The 15292-nt window shown below is 42.0% G+C and overlaps 1 protein-coding gene across 2 annotated transcripts in view; it reads right to left on the bottom strand.

Annotated features, from left to right (window-relative positions):
- Nucleotides 1–7904, bottom strand: part of NPY (neuropeptide Y) — a 48229-nt gene extending 40325 nt beyond the window's left edge. For both annotated transcript variants that reach the window (XM_030189966.1, XM_030189967.1), the window contains exons 1-2: nucleotides 7815–7904; nucleotides 6400–6587 (exon numbers count right to left, since the gene is read on the bottom strand). In XM_030189966.1, the coding sequence (XP_030045826.1) occupies nucleotides 6400–6587 (188 nt within the window). In that variant the 5' untranslated portion in view covers nucleotides 7815–7904. The remainder of the gene's footprint in view (nucleotides 1–6399; nucleotides 6588–7814) is intronic.
- Nucleotides 7905–15292: the final 7388 nt, after the last annotated feature.

The following is a 15292-nucleotide window of genomic DNA, read 5'->3' as shown; positions in this document are numbered from 1 at the left end:
GTTTATATAGATCAATAAGGTTTGCTTTTCTTTTTTGCATTATCCCATGGTGAGGTAATTTTCTCACAAATGTGTTTTCCACATGCAAAGCTGGTTTCACATAGAGAAAATGGCTCTTCTAAAACTGCATGAGGTATACACATGAAAAATAGGCCGCCAGAAGACAGCACCTTCCTTCATGCAATCTGGGCATATATGTTCCCAAGGGCATAGTTTGAGTGAAGCAAGGGCACTGTTGCAATGTAAAAGGAATTTTATAAGCTATGCACATACAAACATAAACTATATGTACACACTTCCACCTTCTTTGGAGCAGAGTATGTAAGTATGTGCAAGAGAATATGTACACTACTGGGCTCACTGTAGAATCCTACAGCCCAATATTCAAAAGCACTAATCCAGGTAGTAGCACCTGCAGCCCATATAAGGGCCCCTGACCAGGGCCAATCACTGATTTCAGTGGCATTATCTGGAAGGTCTGGGAGAGAGATAGGTTAAATCTGAGCACCCACTTAGATTCTCCTCTGGGGCTATCTAATAAAGTCTTGGCCATTTATCCAGCACAATGCCTTATTGTTCTTTGTGACAGATAAAAATATTTAATTGGGGGAGAAGGAAGAGGGCGATTTTAAGCTGGCCATTGCCCTGTTATTGTCTGTGGCAGGCTTCGGGCAGGCTCAGATTCTAACTCTGATCTAGCCTTTACCTGAGTCTCCCAAAGCTGTTCTGGGGATTCCATAGCTAGTTAGGTGTTCACAATATCCATAATGAATAAACACAAAATCAATTTGCATCCTAGCATATGATAATTTATCTTATTCATAACCAATGTGGAGATTTTAAAAATCAGAATAGCTATGGGATACCTACGACAGCTTAGAGAAGCCCTAAGTTGCACAGTTTGTAAGCACTGAAGGACAGAGGCGACTGTGCTTTCCTTAAAGTACACATAATCAAAAACGTTCATTCATTATGACTTTACCATACCACATCACAAACAAAAAAGACAAAAGAACAGAAAAAAGAATCCAAAACTACATAAGAAAAAAAAAGGTTAAAATCTAATCCTTGGATTCTATATAGGTCACCCAAAGTTGGGTGCCTAGAGCAGAAGCACACACAGTTTCATGAGATAATGAAGCATTGACAATCAATAATCGACATTAATTGGCAACAGTTTGTATTTGCACACACATCTGCCCTAGGTGCTGTTCTATAACATCCATCCCTAAATTTTATAGTACGCAACTCAAAAGGGGTGTGGCCATGGGAGGAGAATGGGCAGATCAGGGGCTATTCCTAGAAGTTAGGTGTGATGTTAAGGAAAACTGTCCTTTGCAAGCCCAACTGACCAAAGTTAGACATCAGCATTTACAGCCCAAAGTTAGGCACAAAATCCACACTAAGATAGCATTCAGCGGGGAGCACCCTTTGCTGGATACTGTCTTAGTGTAAATCTCTCTGGCACCTAACTTTGAGCACCATTTGCAGAATCTGGCCCTCAATGTGCTCCAGGCAAAAACAAACAAACAAACAAACAATAAACCCTCAAAGCCCTACCCAACAACCAACAAACAAAAAAAAGACCCACTTGACAAGACAAACAAAATTTCATAACTAAACATATAAGGGCTTATGTTATAAGAGGGTGTCTAAAAATATTCCAACAAAAACACCTATATTACACCTATACAGGCTTAGATGCGTGTATAAAATAGAGAGTCAATATTAGCTGGCCTGGGGTATTCAGCACTGGCATCTGGATGGTGGCCAGAGCTGAATATCTGGATATCACTGCTAACCAGATATCTCTAAGGACTGCCTCACTCCACCCAGAGATACCCTAGCGCTATCCAGATAGTTCACTTAGCCCAATCATTGTAATGATATTCTTCAGCTGTAAGCCAAGTGCCAAGGCTGTATTTGGAATTGATCAGTTAGGTGCCCTAAGTCTAACCTAAGTCTAGATGCCACTGTTACATGGTGACTAATTCCCCAGGAAATGTGAATGTTCCCTCTACAGTATACCATCATTAAAAAAAAAAATACTTTAATTTGTTCCTCGTATCAGCTTGCCTGATTTGTACTAACAGAGTGAAAGAACAAGCTAGTGGTTAGAGCAGTGGCCTGAGAATCAGAGAAGACAGAGTTCAAATCCTACTGATGCTCCTTGTGACCTTGAGCAAGTCATGTACCCCTCCCTCCACTGCCTCATGTTCAGACGTTGATTGTAAGCCCTCCTGCTTCAGGAAAATGCCTGAATTTAACTCACCCTGAACTATTACTGAAAAGGTATGAGCTAAACAGAAATTAAATATAAAGTGTTTCATTATGAACTCACTCAGACTTAGATGTTAAAATCCATTATGTAAGGACCTGGTTGGTTGAACACACTGCGTCCCTAGTCTCCATCTCACTTTCCTTATCCTCAGTGTATTACATGTAAAATACAGCTCACCAAGAGAAACTTAAAGTTTAACTAAAAATGCATAGGATATAGAGATTTTCTGCTAAAGGGATCTATTACAAGGGTTTTATTATGTTAATTATATATTCCAAATTATTTAAACAGCCTGTATAAGTAGCTCATAGTATAACTACTTTATATATTTTGCCTAGAAATTATAAAATATGCTCTTAGTTTGGTCAGAATGTTGAAGAGGGTTTTTTTTAAATATATTTTTAAAATAGGTGAAAAGAAGAAGCATGCGTTATATTGTTGCTTTTGAAAAGATAAAACATTACAAAGATACATGGTGTGTGCAGCAATTCAGGTTGGTCTCAGAGATGTTGACTTCCATTCAAAGACTTTGTTTTCTCTTACCTCCTAATAAAAAGCTTAAGATATCACTAGAAAATCTACAGGTCAGAAAAGAAAAATTAATTGTGTGCCCGATAATGATCGCCCTATAATAAGAAGTAAGGTTTATCATTCAGACCAGCGGGAAAAGGATTTTGGACCAGGACATGAGATATAAAAGAGCACATGTATTTGTTGTCTCTTTTAGGGATGGGCGGCCAAAATTTTTGCCGCAACTTTTTTCTGTTTTTCTATTTTGGAATGAATGTCATTGAGTGTGCATTCTTTGCAAAGAATGTATACTATCCACCAGATTCTATATAGTGCACCTAGAGATCCTTGCTTAAATGCAGGTGGCTTCTATAACAACGCGCATAACTTAATTGGCTTAACAAGCTAATTAGTGTTGATAACAGAACTTAACAAGCAATAATGAGAACTAATTGGCAATAATTAGAATGTGAATGCGCAACTTGCTAAGCATATTCTGTAACACACTGTGCCTAACTTCAAACATGCACAAGCAAAAAGGGGCATGGTTATGGGCACTTTGTGGGTGTTTCAATATTTACGCACATAGTTATAGAATATGGTCCTCTGCACCTAAATCTATATGCCAGGATTTACGCCATGTTTTCGTTGGTGTAAATGGATGCACATAGTTTTAGGTACTGGGATATCAACTAAGCATATTCAATATATACCACGCCTAAATCTAGGCACCACTTATAGAATATGCTTAGATGAAATTGTTTTCAATGTGGATATTTTAGGCTCCATATATAGAATCCCCCCTATGGTGGGAATTCAGTAAATGGTAGCCAACTTTAGGGGCATAGCCAGACTTCGGCAGGAGGGGGGTCCAGAGCCCGAGGTTAGGGGGCACATTTTAGCCCCCTCCGGCACCGGCACCCCCGCCATAGCCGACACCTCCGCCACCGCTGCCAACACCACCACCAACAACTTTGACCCCCCCTGCCGATGACCCTCTTCACCTCCCCTCCCGCCGCCAACCCTCCCTTGCCGCCGCCATCGTCACCTACCTTTGCTGGCAGGGGACAACGTGCAGGACATCAGACTCAGAAACTGAACAAAGCCTTGCGCTGGAAGAAGAGGACCTCATCTGGCGGGGGTTGGGGTCCCCCGCCAGCAAAGGTAGGCGACTGCAGGTTGGTGACGGGAGGGGGGGGGGTCGAGCGGGTCATCGGCAGGGGGGTTCAGGGCCAAATCTACTGGGGCCCAGACCCCCATGGCCCCATGTAGCTATGCCACTGCTTTAGGCACCAGGATGATCTACGCTAAGCTGGTATTCTAAAAAGGGTGTTTTATAGAATTCTAGCTCAGTGTGGATTTCACAGCTAACTATGGTCACCATTATTTTTGCCTGCCAAAACCTGGTATAAATGCTGTCCCGCAATTTATGGTAGTTGGGTGCCCAATTTATAGTATTCTATAACATCACAACTAACTTCTGGAAATGCCCCTGAAACGCCTGTGCTTCTCCCATAACCACACCCCTTTGGAGTTGCATGCAATAAAACGCAGGCACAGGTAGTATAGTATAGCGCCTAGGGCAGATGCACATGTAACTCCAAATGGTTGCTAATTAACATCAATTATTGATTGTTGACTCCTTATTAACGAATTCATTTGCATGCCATCTGTCCAAGGTGTTCAAATTTGGGTGCCCAACTTTGGGCAACCTATATAGAATCCAAGGGTATGTGTAAAGAGGGTGCACTCTTTTCCTGATAGTGTATGCATGCATGCGCAAACCATTACACAGGAGCAAACCACTAAGCATGTATGAGAATGTACACACTATCAGGAAAGAGTATGCATTCTTTAAGAAAATTGTGCCCGCTTAAGGGTGTGTGTACTATTATCGACAAATGACATTTTGAGAAAAACAAATTTTTGACAAAACCAACAGTCCATCCCTAGTCTCTTTAGTACAATAGTCTGTGTTTTGGTAATACATTACATTGATTTGCATTACCTGATGGCCACTGTTCCATTAAAAATTAGTGACTTCAAGTCAGGTTAAATCATGCATTATAGCAACTTTGCCACAAAACATTGCTATAGGTGTGCAGTTGAAATTAGCCTTCAGAATCCAGGGTGGAAACCACGGCTTTGACTTAATTTGTGCTAGCTTAGGTTTTGTACAGATTTCTGAACTGGTCATAAACCTGTTTGAACTGACACCTGAATTCAGATCACTGACTTAAATTTAACACTCTCCACTCATTTTTTAAATATATTTTAAACACATTAGCTTGCATAAAATTGCATTCAATTAAGGCTGACTTGTGAACCAGTTTATACTTTTAATGCACTAGGTAAAAACAGAGGCATGAGATCAAGTTTCTAAAGACACAAGCAACATTTCCATTTAACCTACGATTTATCACAGCAATCTCTTAGCAGTTAGATATTTGTCCAATAGTCATTCATTCCACCACCACTCTAACTAGATCAATGACTTTGGTAGTAGAAATTAGCTCAAAATTTGGGGATCCAAGTTCTGCCTTCTGATTGAAATCATGTACTTTTGGGTCAGAGATAGCTGGGGCACAAATGCTTATTTCCCCTCTTAGTTTTAGGTGTGAAAGCTAATTTAAACTGGTACATGTTCCACAATTTGGAGTTATATTTACTACCACTAACAAAGGTGATAAGAAGTCAACACATTCTAGTTTTAAGTATGCTGTTTACTGAGCAAACTGAGGCAGCCCATTATGAGATCTGTTATTTCAATAATGCATATTTGGCAGTGAAACCTTAGTGTGTTCAATAATCTAATCACTCAGTAAGGAACCAGTGACATCCATTACCAATTGGATTAATAGCTTTAGCTGTCTAAGCCAATAGTTATCTATTACTGGCTAGATGAATTGCAACTAGTCACTTTTTTATCCTTCTGATTTTGTTCTGCATTGAAAACTGTTAGCAACCTGTTATTAACCACACATTTCTGTGGACATCGACACATGCCTAGCTGAAAAGCACCAGGGCTACCGCTTCCTGCCCTCACCTGCTCTGTCATGCAAAACTTCACCTGCCTAAAAATCTTAATTTTCTTGGGCTTATCAAAACAAAATTTCCAAAGAACACCCAATCTCTACTACCGCTTCATTTTCTCACATATTGTCACAGCCTGCACCTTCCTTTGAAACCCAATCACTCAGTCAATCAAAATCTTTTTCTTTCTATTTCTTATCCACCAGAAAATATTTTTCTGCATATCTTCCTCTCTAGTCATTCCATTCTGTCCTATTTATAGCTTAATAGTAAACATACAACAACAGCAATGTCCTGTCTGATAGTGTGCTGTCAGTTTTTAAATAAAGGGTCTGTCCCGTCCTCTCTTCCGATTCTTGTTGTTACAAAACATTATAAGAAAGGAAGGATGAAACTATATTATCCTAGAATTTAAAATGTACGGTTTTCAATAACTCTAACCCTTTCTCTGAAAGGCGTGAAGTTTTAGAACTAAGCATATGATTCCGGAGTCTGAAAGCACCGCCCGCTTGAATAAGAGCAAAGGGTGTAATAGGGGTGTAAATGATACTAGAAGACCCTGCACCACGCTGTACCTCTGTCTTGTGATGAGATTGATGTAATGCCTCAATGCCGAGTAATATTTTGCCATATCCTCTGCCGGCGCGTCCTCTCCAGGATTGTCCGGTTTGGATGGGTAAGCATCTGCCAGCGTCCCCAAGCAGATCAGCAAGCTCAGGGTGAAAGTCAGGACATTCAGCCACAATCTCATGCTCCCCTGCATCTGCATAATACATACACGGAGGAAGGATCACTAAAACAGATTAACCATGTATTCAGTGACAACCATAGGCAGCAGAAACCCAACAAACGTATACACCAGCCTTCCTAAGTGCTGGAAAGAATGATAAAGCTCTAAATCCATTTCCCAAAAGGCTTTCCCATAACTATTGTGGGAAATTTTCGTTTTGCTCAGCTTAAGAGAGAACATTATTAGCGATTTCCTTCTAAAGTTCTATAAGATTGTAAGCTCTTTGAGCAGGGACTGTCTTTCTTCTATGTTTGTGCAGCGCTGCGTACGCTTTGTAGCGCTATAGAAATGCCAAATAGTAGTAGTAGTAGTAGTAGTAAAGTTCAGATTTTAGTGTTGTTCAAAACTTTTTTGTAACTCCTCACTGCATTTGGGAATCTCAGGTTCAACGGAATTTTCAGATAGAAAGTAGATATATATAAAAAATTAAAAGTGACCTCGTCTCAATAACTGAACAGATACTCTCCATTTGAAAACATTGCAATCTGGGAAGATCAAAATAATTAACATTGTGTTTCTGATGCAAAAGAAGCTGCCAATGTTTTCTTTAGGTAAGGTTGCACTAGTAAATCTAGATTTAATGGCAAAAATCATTGCTTTATACTTTTAAGCATATTATAATTAAAACCAAAGAGCACGGTTCTTCATGAATAAATGGAAATAAAGCACTCCTGAATGCATAAAAAGTTTTTTTTTTAGAAAGAAATCAAATGTCCCCTTTTACTTATTTTAAAATTTTACCCGCTCTTTTTTGTTCTTTTTGCTTTGCCCAACTGCTATGAACTCCTGCCAAAGTTATCCATCTATTAAAACTCACCACACATTCGTAAAATTACAACATCTGCATTGGAAACTAAATGAAACCACATAGAGGAATAACCATGCTATCTATATCTTTCATATGCAAAGCTGGTTCAATATTCACAAGGAAGGGGCTCATCCCACTGCAGCCCTAAATCAAGAGTCATAGGAGTAAGGCAGACGCGTCTCAGAAGAAATGTACAGTAGTTGGAAAGATTGCAGGTTTTCTTTTTAAATATATATCTAATGTTATGTGAACAGAACGGGGGGGGGGGGGGGGGGAGGGGGGGGGGGGGGGGGGGAAATCCCACCGCGACAGAAAACGTGATCACATTGAAACGAAAGCCGGGTGCTGAAGTACCTTGGACAGCTCCTACAAGCAGCGCCTCTGGTACTCACCGCGCTGTGAATAGACAGTGACACGCGCTCGCTCTCCGCTGCTGCCCCGGGTACCCCGCTCTTCTCTCTCCTTCACGCTCAGACGGGCTGTCTCTGCTTTGCTCTTCAGGTTGGGGCGGCTCAGCCAGACTGCCATTTATACAGAGTGGGGCTGGCTGAGGGGAGGCGGAGCCTCGGCTGCCGCTGTTCCCTTACTAATTCCTAGCGCCAGGAACACGACTGGGCAGGAGGAGATGGGGGAGTAGACTGCCGATCTCCCTTCGTCCCAAGGAAATCTCAGGTGCACAGGTACCCCCCCCCCCCCGCCACACACACACACACACACACACATACACCCGTATCCCTTCTCCCTCCCTCCTTCATGCCTGTCCGGACCCCGATATTCACTCCCTCTCCCCCATCCACCCTAGGGCTCCTACCGCCTTTGTAGGAAACTATGGGCTCTCACTTCTGCTAAGTTCCCCAACTTTTCCAGAGGAGCTCTGACGTCTCTTTTAGGGCAATAAACCTCCGGAAACCTCGGAAGCGCTGGCGGTGATTTAGCTTAATAGTGGAGAGAAAGTGGCCATAAGTCCTGTATTAATGATGAGCCGCGAGGAAAGGAAAGCGCATGCATGGAAATTCATACAATCTCATTAAGAGTTTCGAGATAGTAACCGGAACTAACTTTTTGTCTTTTCCACGGCTATTGCTATCACACATATGCCTCAGTAACTTGAATTTTATGGTGTGAATGAGGAAAAATAAGTAAATCTTTTACTTTCTAAAGCTACATGTGTCATCTTCATTTAAGAAAACAAACGAGAAGAGTTTAATAAAATACGTACACCGCTAGAGGGGGGGATTTTAATGATTAGCAGTACTTTCTATTAGATCTATTCCTTCTGCTCAGGACGGAGGTCAGTGTAATGGAATGTGATGAAATACAAGTAGTCCTAATCCAAATCATGAATTTGGTGGGATTTCATGCACCTTATCCTTTTCACCAAACCTCGAGTAAAAACCTGCGGATTAAGTCGGTCGGGCGCAGTTATTAGTATAGTTCCCGATCCATAATTATAAGGAACACCTTAACCTAAATGAAATGGAAACTTTCTCAGTATAAACCCTTTGCTCAAAAATGATTCCGTTTTTCTAGAGCTCCCGAAAGTCCGAACATGTAGGTGCTGTACTTCATAACGATATTCTCTTGTATGTATTTATATTTCATTGTACACTTTAGGATTATGACTTTACTTTTCTATACGGCTGGAAACTAATATTTTCACGAGATGACGTGAATTGTCTATAACGTTTCGCTTCTCTGGATATTCATCCACTGTAGATTTTGGGTCTTATTAGACTATTAAAGCCATATAGCAGGGGAGAAATTATCCATACTATAACTGTTTCACCAAACATTTCTTAATCGCCACACTATTGCTCAAATATCGAGCTCAGAAACGTGCACATTCTGATTTTATTTCCTTATGTTTTTTTTTACCCGTATATCATTAGTGCCTTTTGTTTCGGCTATCAGCACATATAAGGCATTTTCATTATTTGCTCATTTGCTGTGTACTGTTAACTACTAATTACTGCAATCGAGCAACTGGTAGCAAAAATAGCCGCTATCTCTGGCAGAATCACTTCAAAGTGTAATTACAATCCGTGTATTTCTCACAGATCACCCTTTAGGAATCCGATTGTCTTCGAGGCCAAGGTGAAAGAGCTTTCAAACTTCCATGACATATTATGACACGAAAACTTCCATGCTAAATACTGCCTTATGAAAAGTGATAAAAAGCACATTTCATAAACTAGTTAAAGATAATGCTCTTCTAAAGCGTCATCAGTTAGAGCATCATAATTACTCTATGACGACCGAAAATTACATATGGGACCTCTGAAGACATGAATATGACTTATATGAAAATTAAGATGGCATTTTAAATTGCTTGAAATATCAAGTAATCCAAAGGTTTTCATATGGAAATATTAATTTATTATAATGATGAGCCAGTAATTTCTGTTATGTCCATCTGCAGGAGAAAATTGCCTTTTAGTGCAGTAAGGGCATTGTAAATGTAATGCTGGCAACTCACTGCTTGTTCCCTAAAGTCTCCCTCCCTCATGACAGCAGAATTTAATTTAGTTTTTTTGGCTTTTGCCAAAGTGCCTCGAATTTAATCAGAGACTGCAAGGCCTGCTTTGGCTGCCTTGCTATCCTTGCTGCTGCTCTAATTGGTTTCCCCTAGCTATGACATTATTTTAAATGAACGTTCTCTCATACTTACCAGATATATGAAGTTTCTCTTAATAAATGTAGCATCTCAGATGACAGAGGATCTCTGAGCTCAGGGCACATTCCTGCACCCAAATATTGTACCTTAGCATTAGAATAATTTGATAAGAGCACTCTCTGACTGCAGCAAGCATGCTCTGCTGAAATATTGCCCCTAGGATGTGGGAAATGTCTTGCTGAAACTTTGCTACAAAGAGTATGTGGTTCATCAAAGCTCAGTGAACCTGGAAAAGTAAAATCATTGGCAAATGAAACTGTAATCCTGTGTCAAACTAAAATTATCTGTGCACAATTTCATACTGGAGTAACATCAACCAAATTTGGGACCTGTGCAGGAACAGGGCAAAAAGGAGGCAATTCTATAACAGGGGGCCGGATTCAGTAAATGGCGCTCAAATTTAGGTGCTGGGATGATCCATGCAAAGCTCGTATATTGTACATGGGGGCTCTATGCAGTGTTCTCTATACAATATTAGCTTGGTGTGGATTTTACACTTACCTTTGGGTGCCACCATTTTCTCCTACCAAAACCCAGAGTAAATGCCAATGCCCAATTATTGGCAGTTGGGCATGCAAATTGCACCTAACTTCTGGGAATGTCCCCAGATCCACCCTACTCCTCCCCTAGACATGCCCCTTTGGAACTGCGTGCTATTAAACTTATGTGCGGACATTATAAAATAATGACTAGGGCAGATGTGTGCAAGTCCAAATTGTTACCAATTAACTCTAATTATTGATTGTTGATGCCTCATTAACTAATTCATTTGAATGCGCATCTGCCCAAGGCACCCAAATTTGGGCTCCCAACTTTGGGCAACCTATTGAGAATCCAGGGGGAGGGTGTCTATATTTAGGCACCATCTTTCCATGGGTAGGGAACTTATTCTATAAGAATGGTAAGTGTAAGTTTTCATACAAAATACTAGTGTAAACCAACATTGCCACATCTAAATGTAGGCATCAATATTTATGCTATGTCTATGGTTGGTGCAAATGGGTGTGTCTAATTATGGCATTTGTGCACATCACTTACAGTATTCTATAAGTATCCTGCATAAATATTGGCCATGCCTTTGATAGGCTCATGTCCCTCCCCATGAACACCTCTTACATTTACACACTAAGACTCTTGGGAGTCTTAATAGACCGGAACCTTACCCTTGATAACCATGTGAGAAATGTAACATAGAAGATGTTCCATGCAATGTGGAAACTTAAAAGAGTGAAACCTTTTTTCCCAAGAGAGGTATTCTGCACTCTGGTGAAGTCACTGGTATTAAGCCACCTGGACTATTTTAATTCCATCTATGCCAGTTGCAAAACACAAACCATTAAAAGACTCCAGCAGCCCAAAAACACCGCTGCTAGACTCATATTCGGTAAAGCAAAATATGAACGTGCCCATCCCCTCAGAGAAAAATTACACTGGCTCCCACTAAAAGACCGCATTGCATTTAAGATTTGTACCCTGACTCACAAGATCATACATGGAGATGTCCCGTCATATATGTCAGACCTCCTAGACCTTCCAGCAAGAAATTCAAAAAGCTCATCACGATCTTTCTTAAACCTCCATTATCCTAAATGCAGAGGACTCAAATACAAATCGATATATGCGTCCAGCTTTCCATACATCTGCACGCAGCTGTGGAACACGCTACCAAATGCTATAAAGATAACACATGACCTATTAACTTTCCAGAAACTTCTGAAGACCAACCTATTCAAAAAGACTTATAACACGAATACTTCACAAAAGAGTTAAAACCTAATATGTATCAGATCAAGCCAACATTGACTTCTCCAATCTGGTTACTTTAATTTACTTTAATAATATTGAATGTTTTAACATGTCCTATTCAATTCTTATGTACCTGTTATGAATCATTTACCTATTTCTCCCAATTCATTCGATGTTTATTATCATATCTAATCTATGCAATATTTTCATGTACCTTGATTGTAACACTTTTTTGTATTTATCATTCCGTTAATGGTGATCACCATTGTGGCATAATGTAAGCCACATTGAGCCTGCAAATGGGTGGGAAAATGTGGGATACAAATGCAGCAAATAAATAAATAAATAAATAAAAATAAATAACTACTACTACTACTTAACATTTCTAGAGCGCTACTAGGGTTATGCAGCGCTGTACAATTTAACAAAGAGAGACAGTCCCTGCTCAAAGAGCTTACAATCTAATAGACAAGTGAACGGTCAGTCCGATAGGGGCAGTCAAATTGGGGCAGTCTGGATTCACTGAGCGGTAAGGGTTAGGTGCTGAACGCAGCATTGAAGAGGTGGGCTTTAAGCAAAGACTTGAAGACGGACAGGGAGGGGGCTTGGCGTAAGGGCTCAGGAAGGTTGTTCCAAGCATAGGGTAAGGCGAGGCAGAATGAGCGGAGCCTGAAGTTGGCGGTGGTGGAGAAGGGTACTGAGAGGAGGGATTTATCCTGTGAACGGAGGTTACGGGCGGGAACATAAGGGGAGATGAGGGTAGAAAGATACTGAGGGGCAGCAGACTGAGTGCATTTGTAGGTAAGAAGGAGAAGCTTGAATTGAATGCGGTATCTGATCGGAAGCCAGTGAAGTGACCTGAGGAGAGGGGTGATATGAGTATATCGGTTCTGGCGGAATATGAGACGTGCAGCAGAGTTCTGAACAGATTGAAGGGGGGATAGATGGCTAAGTGGGAGGCCAGTGAGGAGTAAGTTGCAGTAGTCCAGGCGAGAGGTAATGAGAGCGTGGACGAGAGTTCGGGTGGTGTGTTCAGAGAGGAAAGGGCGAATTTTGCTGATGTTAAAGAGGAAGAAGCGACAGGACTTGGCTATCTGCTGGATATGCGCAGAGAAAAAGAGGGAGGAGTCGAAGATGACTCCGAGGTTGCGGGCAGATGAAACGGGGAGGTTGAGGGTGCCATCAACTGAGATAGAGAGTGGAGGAAGAGAAGAAGTGGGTTTTGGTGGAAAGACGATAAGCTCGGTCTTGGACATGTTCAGTTTCAGGTGGCGGTTGGACATCCAGGCAGCAGTGTCGGATAAGCAGGCCGATACCTTTGCCTGGGTCTCCGCGGTGATGTCTGGTGTGGAGAGATACAGTTGGGTGTCATCAGCATAGAGATGATACTGGAAACCATGAGATGAGATCAGGGAGCCCAGGGAAGAGGTGTAGATTGAGAAGAGAAGGGGTCCAAGGACAGATCCCTGGGAACACCAACAGATAAGGGGATGGGGGTGGAGGAAGATCCATGAGAGTGAACTTTGACGGTGTGGTGGGAGAGATAGGAGGAGAACCAGGAGAGGACAGAGCCCTGGAACCCAAATGAGGACAGTGTGGCAAGAAGTAAGTCATGATTGACAGTGTCAAAAGCGGCGGATAGATCAAGGAGGATGAGGATGGAGTAGTGGCCTCTGGATTTGGCAAAGAACAGGTCATTACAGACTTTAGAGAGTGCTGTTTCTGTCGAGTGAAGAGGGCGAAAACCGGATTGAAGCGGATCGAGGATGGCATGAGAGGAGAGAAAATCAAGGCAGCGGCTGTGGACTGCGCACCCAAGTATCTTGGAGAGGAAGGGTAGGAGGGAGATGGGATGGTAGTTGGAGGGACAGGTAGGGGCTTAGGCACTGTAATACCATGAGCATGGGTGGACTTGGGAACCAGATAAAATGACACCATGCAGCAGGTTAGGGTGAGCAAAATTAATGTTTATTAAAGGTATTGGGAAAGGGGGTCCTGTTCAGTTCACAGTGGAAGGAAAAAAAAACAGTCTGTGAACAGAAGAATGTCCTCCTTGGCCTGCTCCTGCAAGACCACTGCATGTACTACAGTCTCTTGCTAAGGCAATACCTTCTCTTGACTTTGGCTTGGTTACCAGAGTTATCACTACAGTTGTTAGTACTTGTCCAGCCAGCCTGCCTCAGCCCGGATCCAACATGCAAAGCTACAAGGCCCAAGTTTAACTTGGCCTACCTGACTGTTGTGGTTTCTTTCCACAGGTACCTGATGGGTCATATGCAGTAGGTCTTTGCTGCTTCCCTCTGGGCCCTCTTAACACCACTTTGGTCCTGTCTTTTATAGTTCCTGGTTTCAGCTCCACCCCTCCCATCTCACTTCCTCCCCGGGTGGAGCATAGGGTTTTAAGGTGGCTCTCTATGCCTCCCCCTCAGTTTAACCATGCCTGTTTGAGCACCTGACATGTTAAGGTCCACCTCCCAAGACATAAAATAAGCATTAACATGCTCTCTGCCTACCTGATATGTCACCTGAAAGCTAAAGGGCTGAAGAGTGAGGAACCAGTACATAATGTGCATGTTTGAGTCTTTATGGTGAGCAATCCACTGAAGGGGTTGATGTTCAGTGATAAATAGGAAGTGTCACCCCAATAAATAATATTGGAATATCTCCAGGGCCCATTTAACAGCTTGGTCTTCCTTCCCAATTACCACATAATTCTTCTCCCTCAGGAATAGCTTGTGGCTAATATAGAACACTGGGTGGTCTTCCCCATCCACTTCCTGAGACAAACTGCTGCTGCATCAGTCTACATGATAAAGGGATGATTAAAGTCTGGGCTGACTAGCACCAGCTCTGAGCAAAATGTCCCTCTTCAGGGCCTGGAAAACAGCATCCAGCTTCTCTGTCCACTATATCTTTTCCGGATTCGCCTGGTTCTGATTTTTCAAATAAACTGGCAGTAATAGCCAACAAGCCTAAGAAAGGCGCATACCTGCTTCTTTGGATTACTGGTACCTGGGTGATTGCCTCTACCTTCACCACCAAGTACCCCAGATACTGGACTTCTTGTCCTCCCAGGAAGGTCCATAGACTATCCAGTACTGCTTCTAACTGGATGAGATGGGTCTTCCAATCCTTGTTGTGGATGACAATGTCGTCTAAGTAGGCAGCCACATTGTCACCATACGTTTAAGTAGGCAGTCCACGAGGTGCTGGAAGATAGCTGGAGCTCCAAGAAGGCCAAACAGCAATGCCATGAACTGGAATAAAACCTGGGGCATTGAAAAGGCTGTCTTTTCCTTAGCAGTCAAAGTTAGGGGTACCTGCCAGTATCCTTGGTCAGGTCTAGGGTCAAGATGAATTGGGCTCTTTCCAGACGCTTGATAAGTTCATCTACTCTTGGTATTGGATAGGCCTCTAGTTTAGAGACAGCATTCACCTTCCAAAAATCAA

Source organism: Microcaecilia unicolor, chromosome 1 (assembly GCF_901765095.1).
Source record: "Microcaecilia unicolor chromosome 1, aMicUni1.1, whole genome shotgun sequence".
Classification (NCBI taxonomy): Eukaryota; Metazoa; Chordata; class Amphibia; order Gymnophiona; family Siphonopidae; genus Microcaecilia; species Microcaecilia unicolor.
The sequence above is the reverse complement of the archived record's forward strand: the minus strand, read 5'-3'. Positions and strand labels throughout refer to the sequence as shown.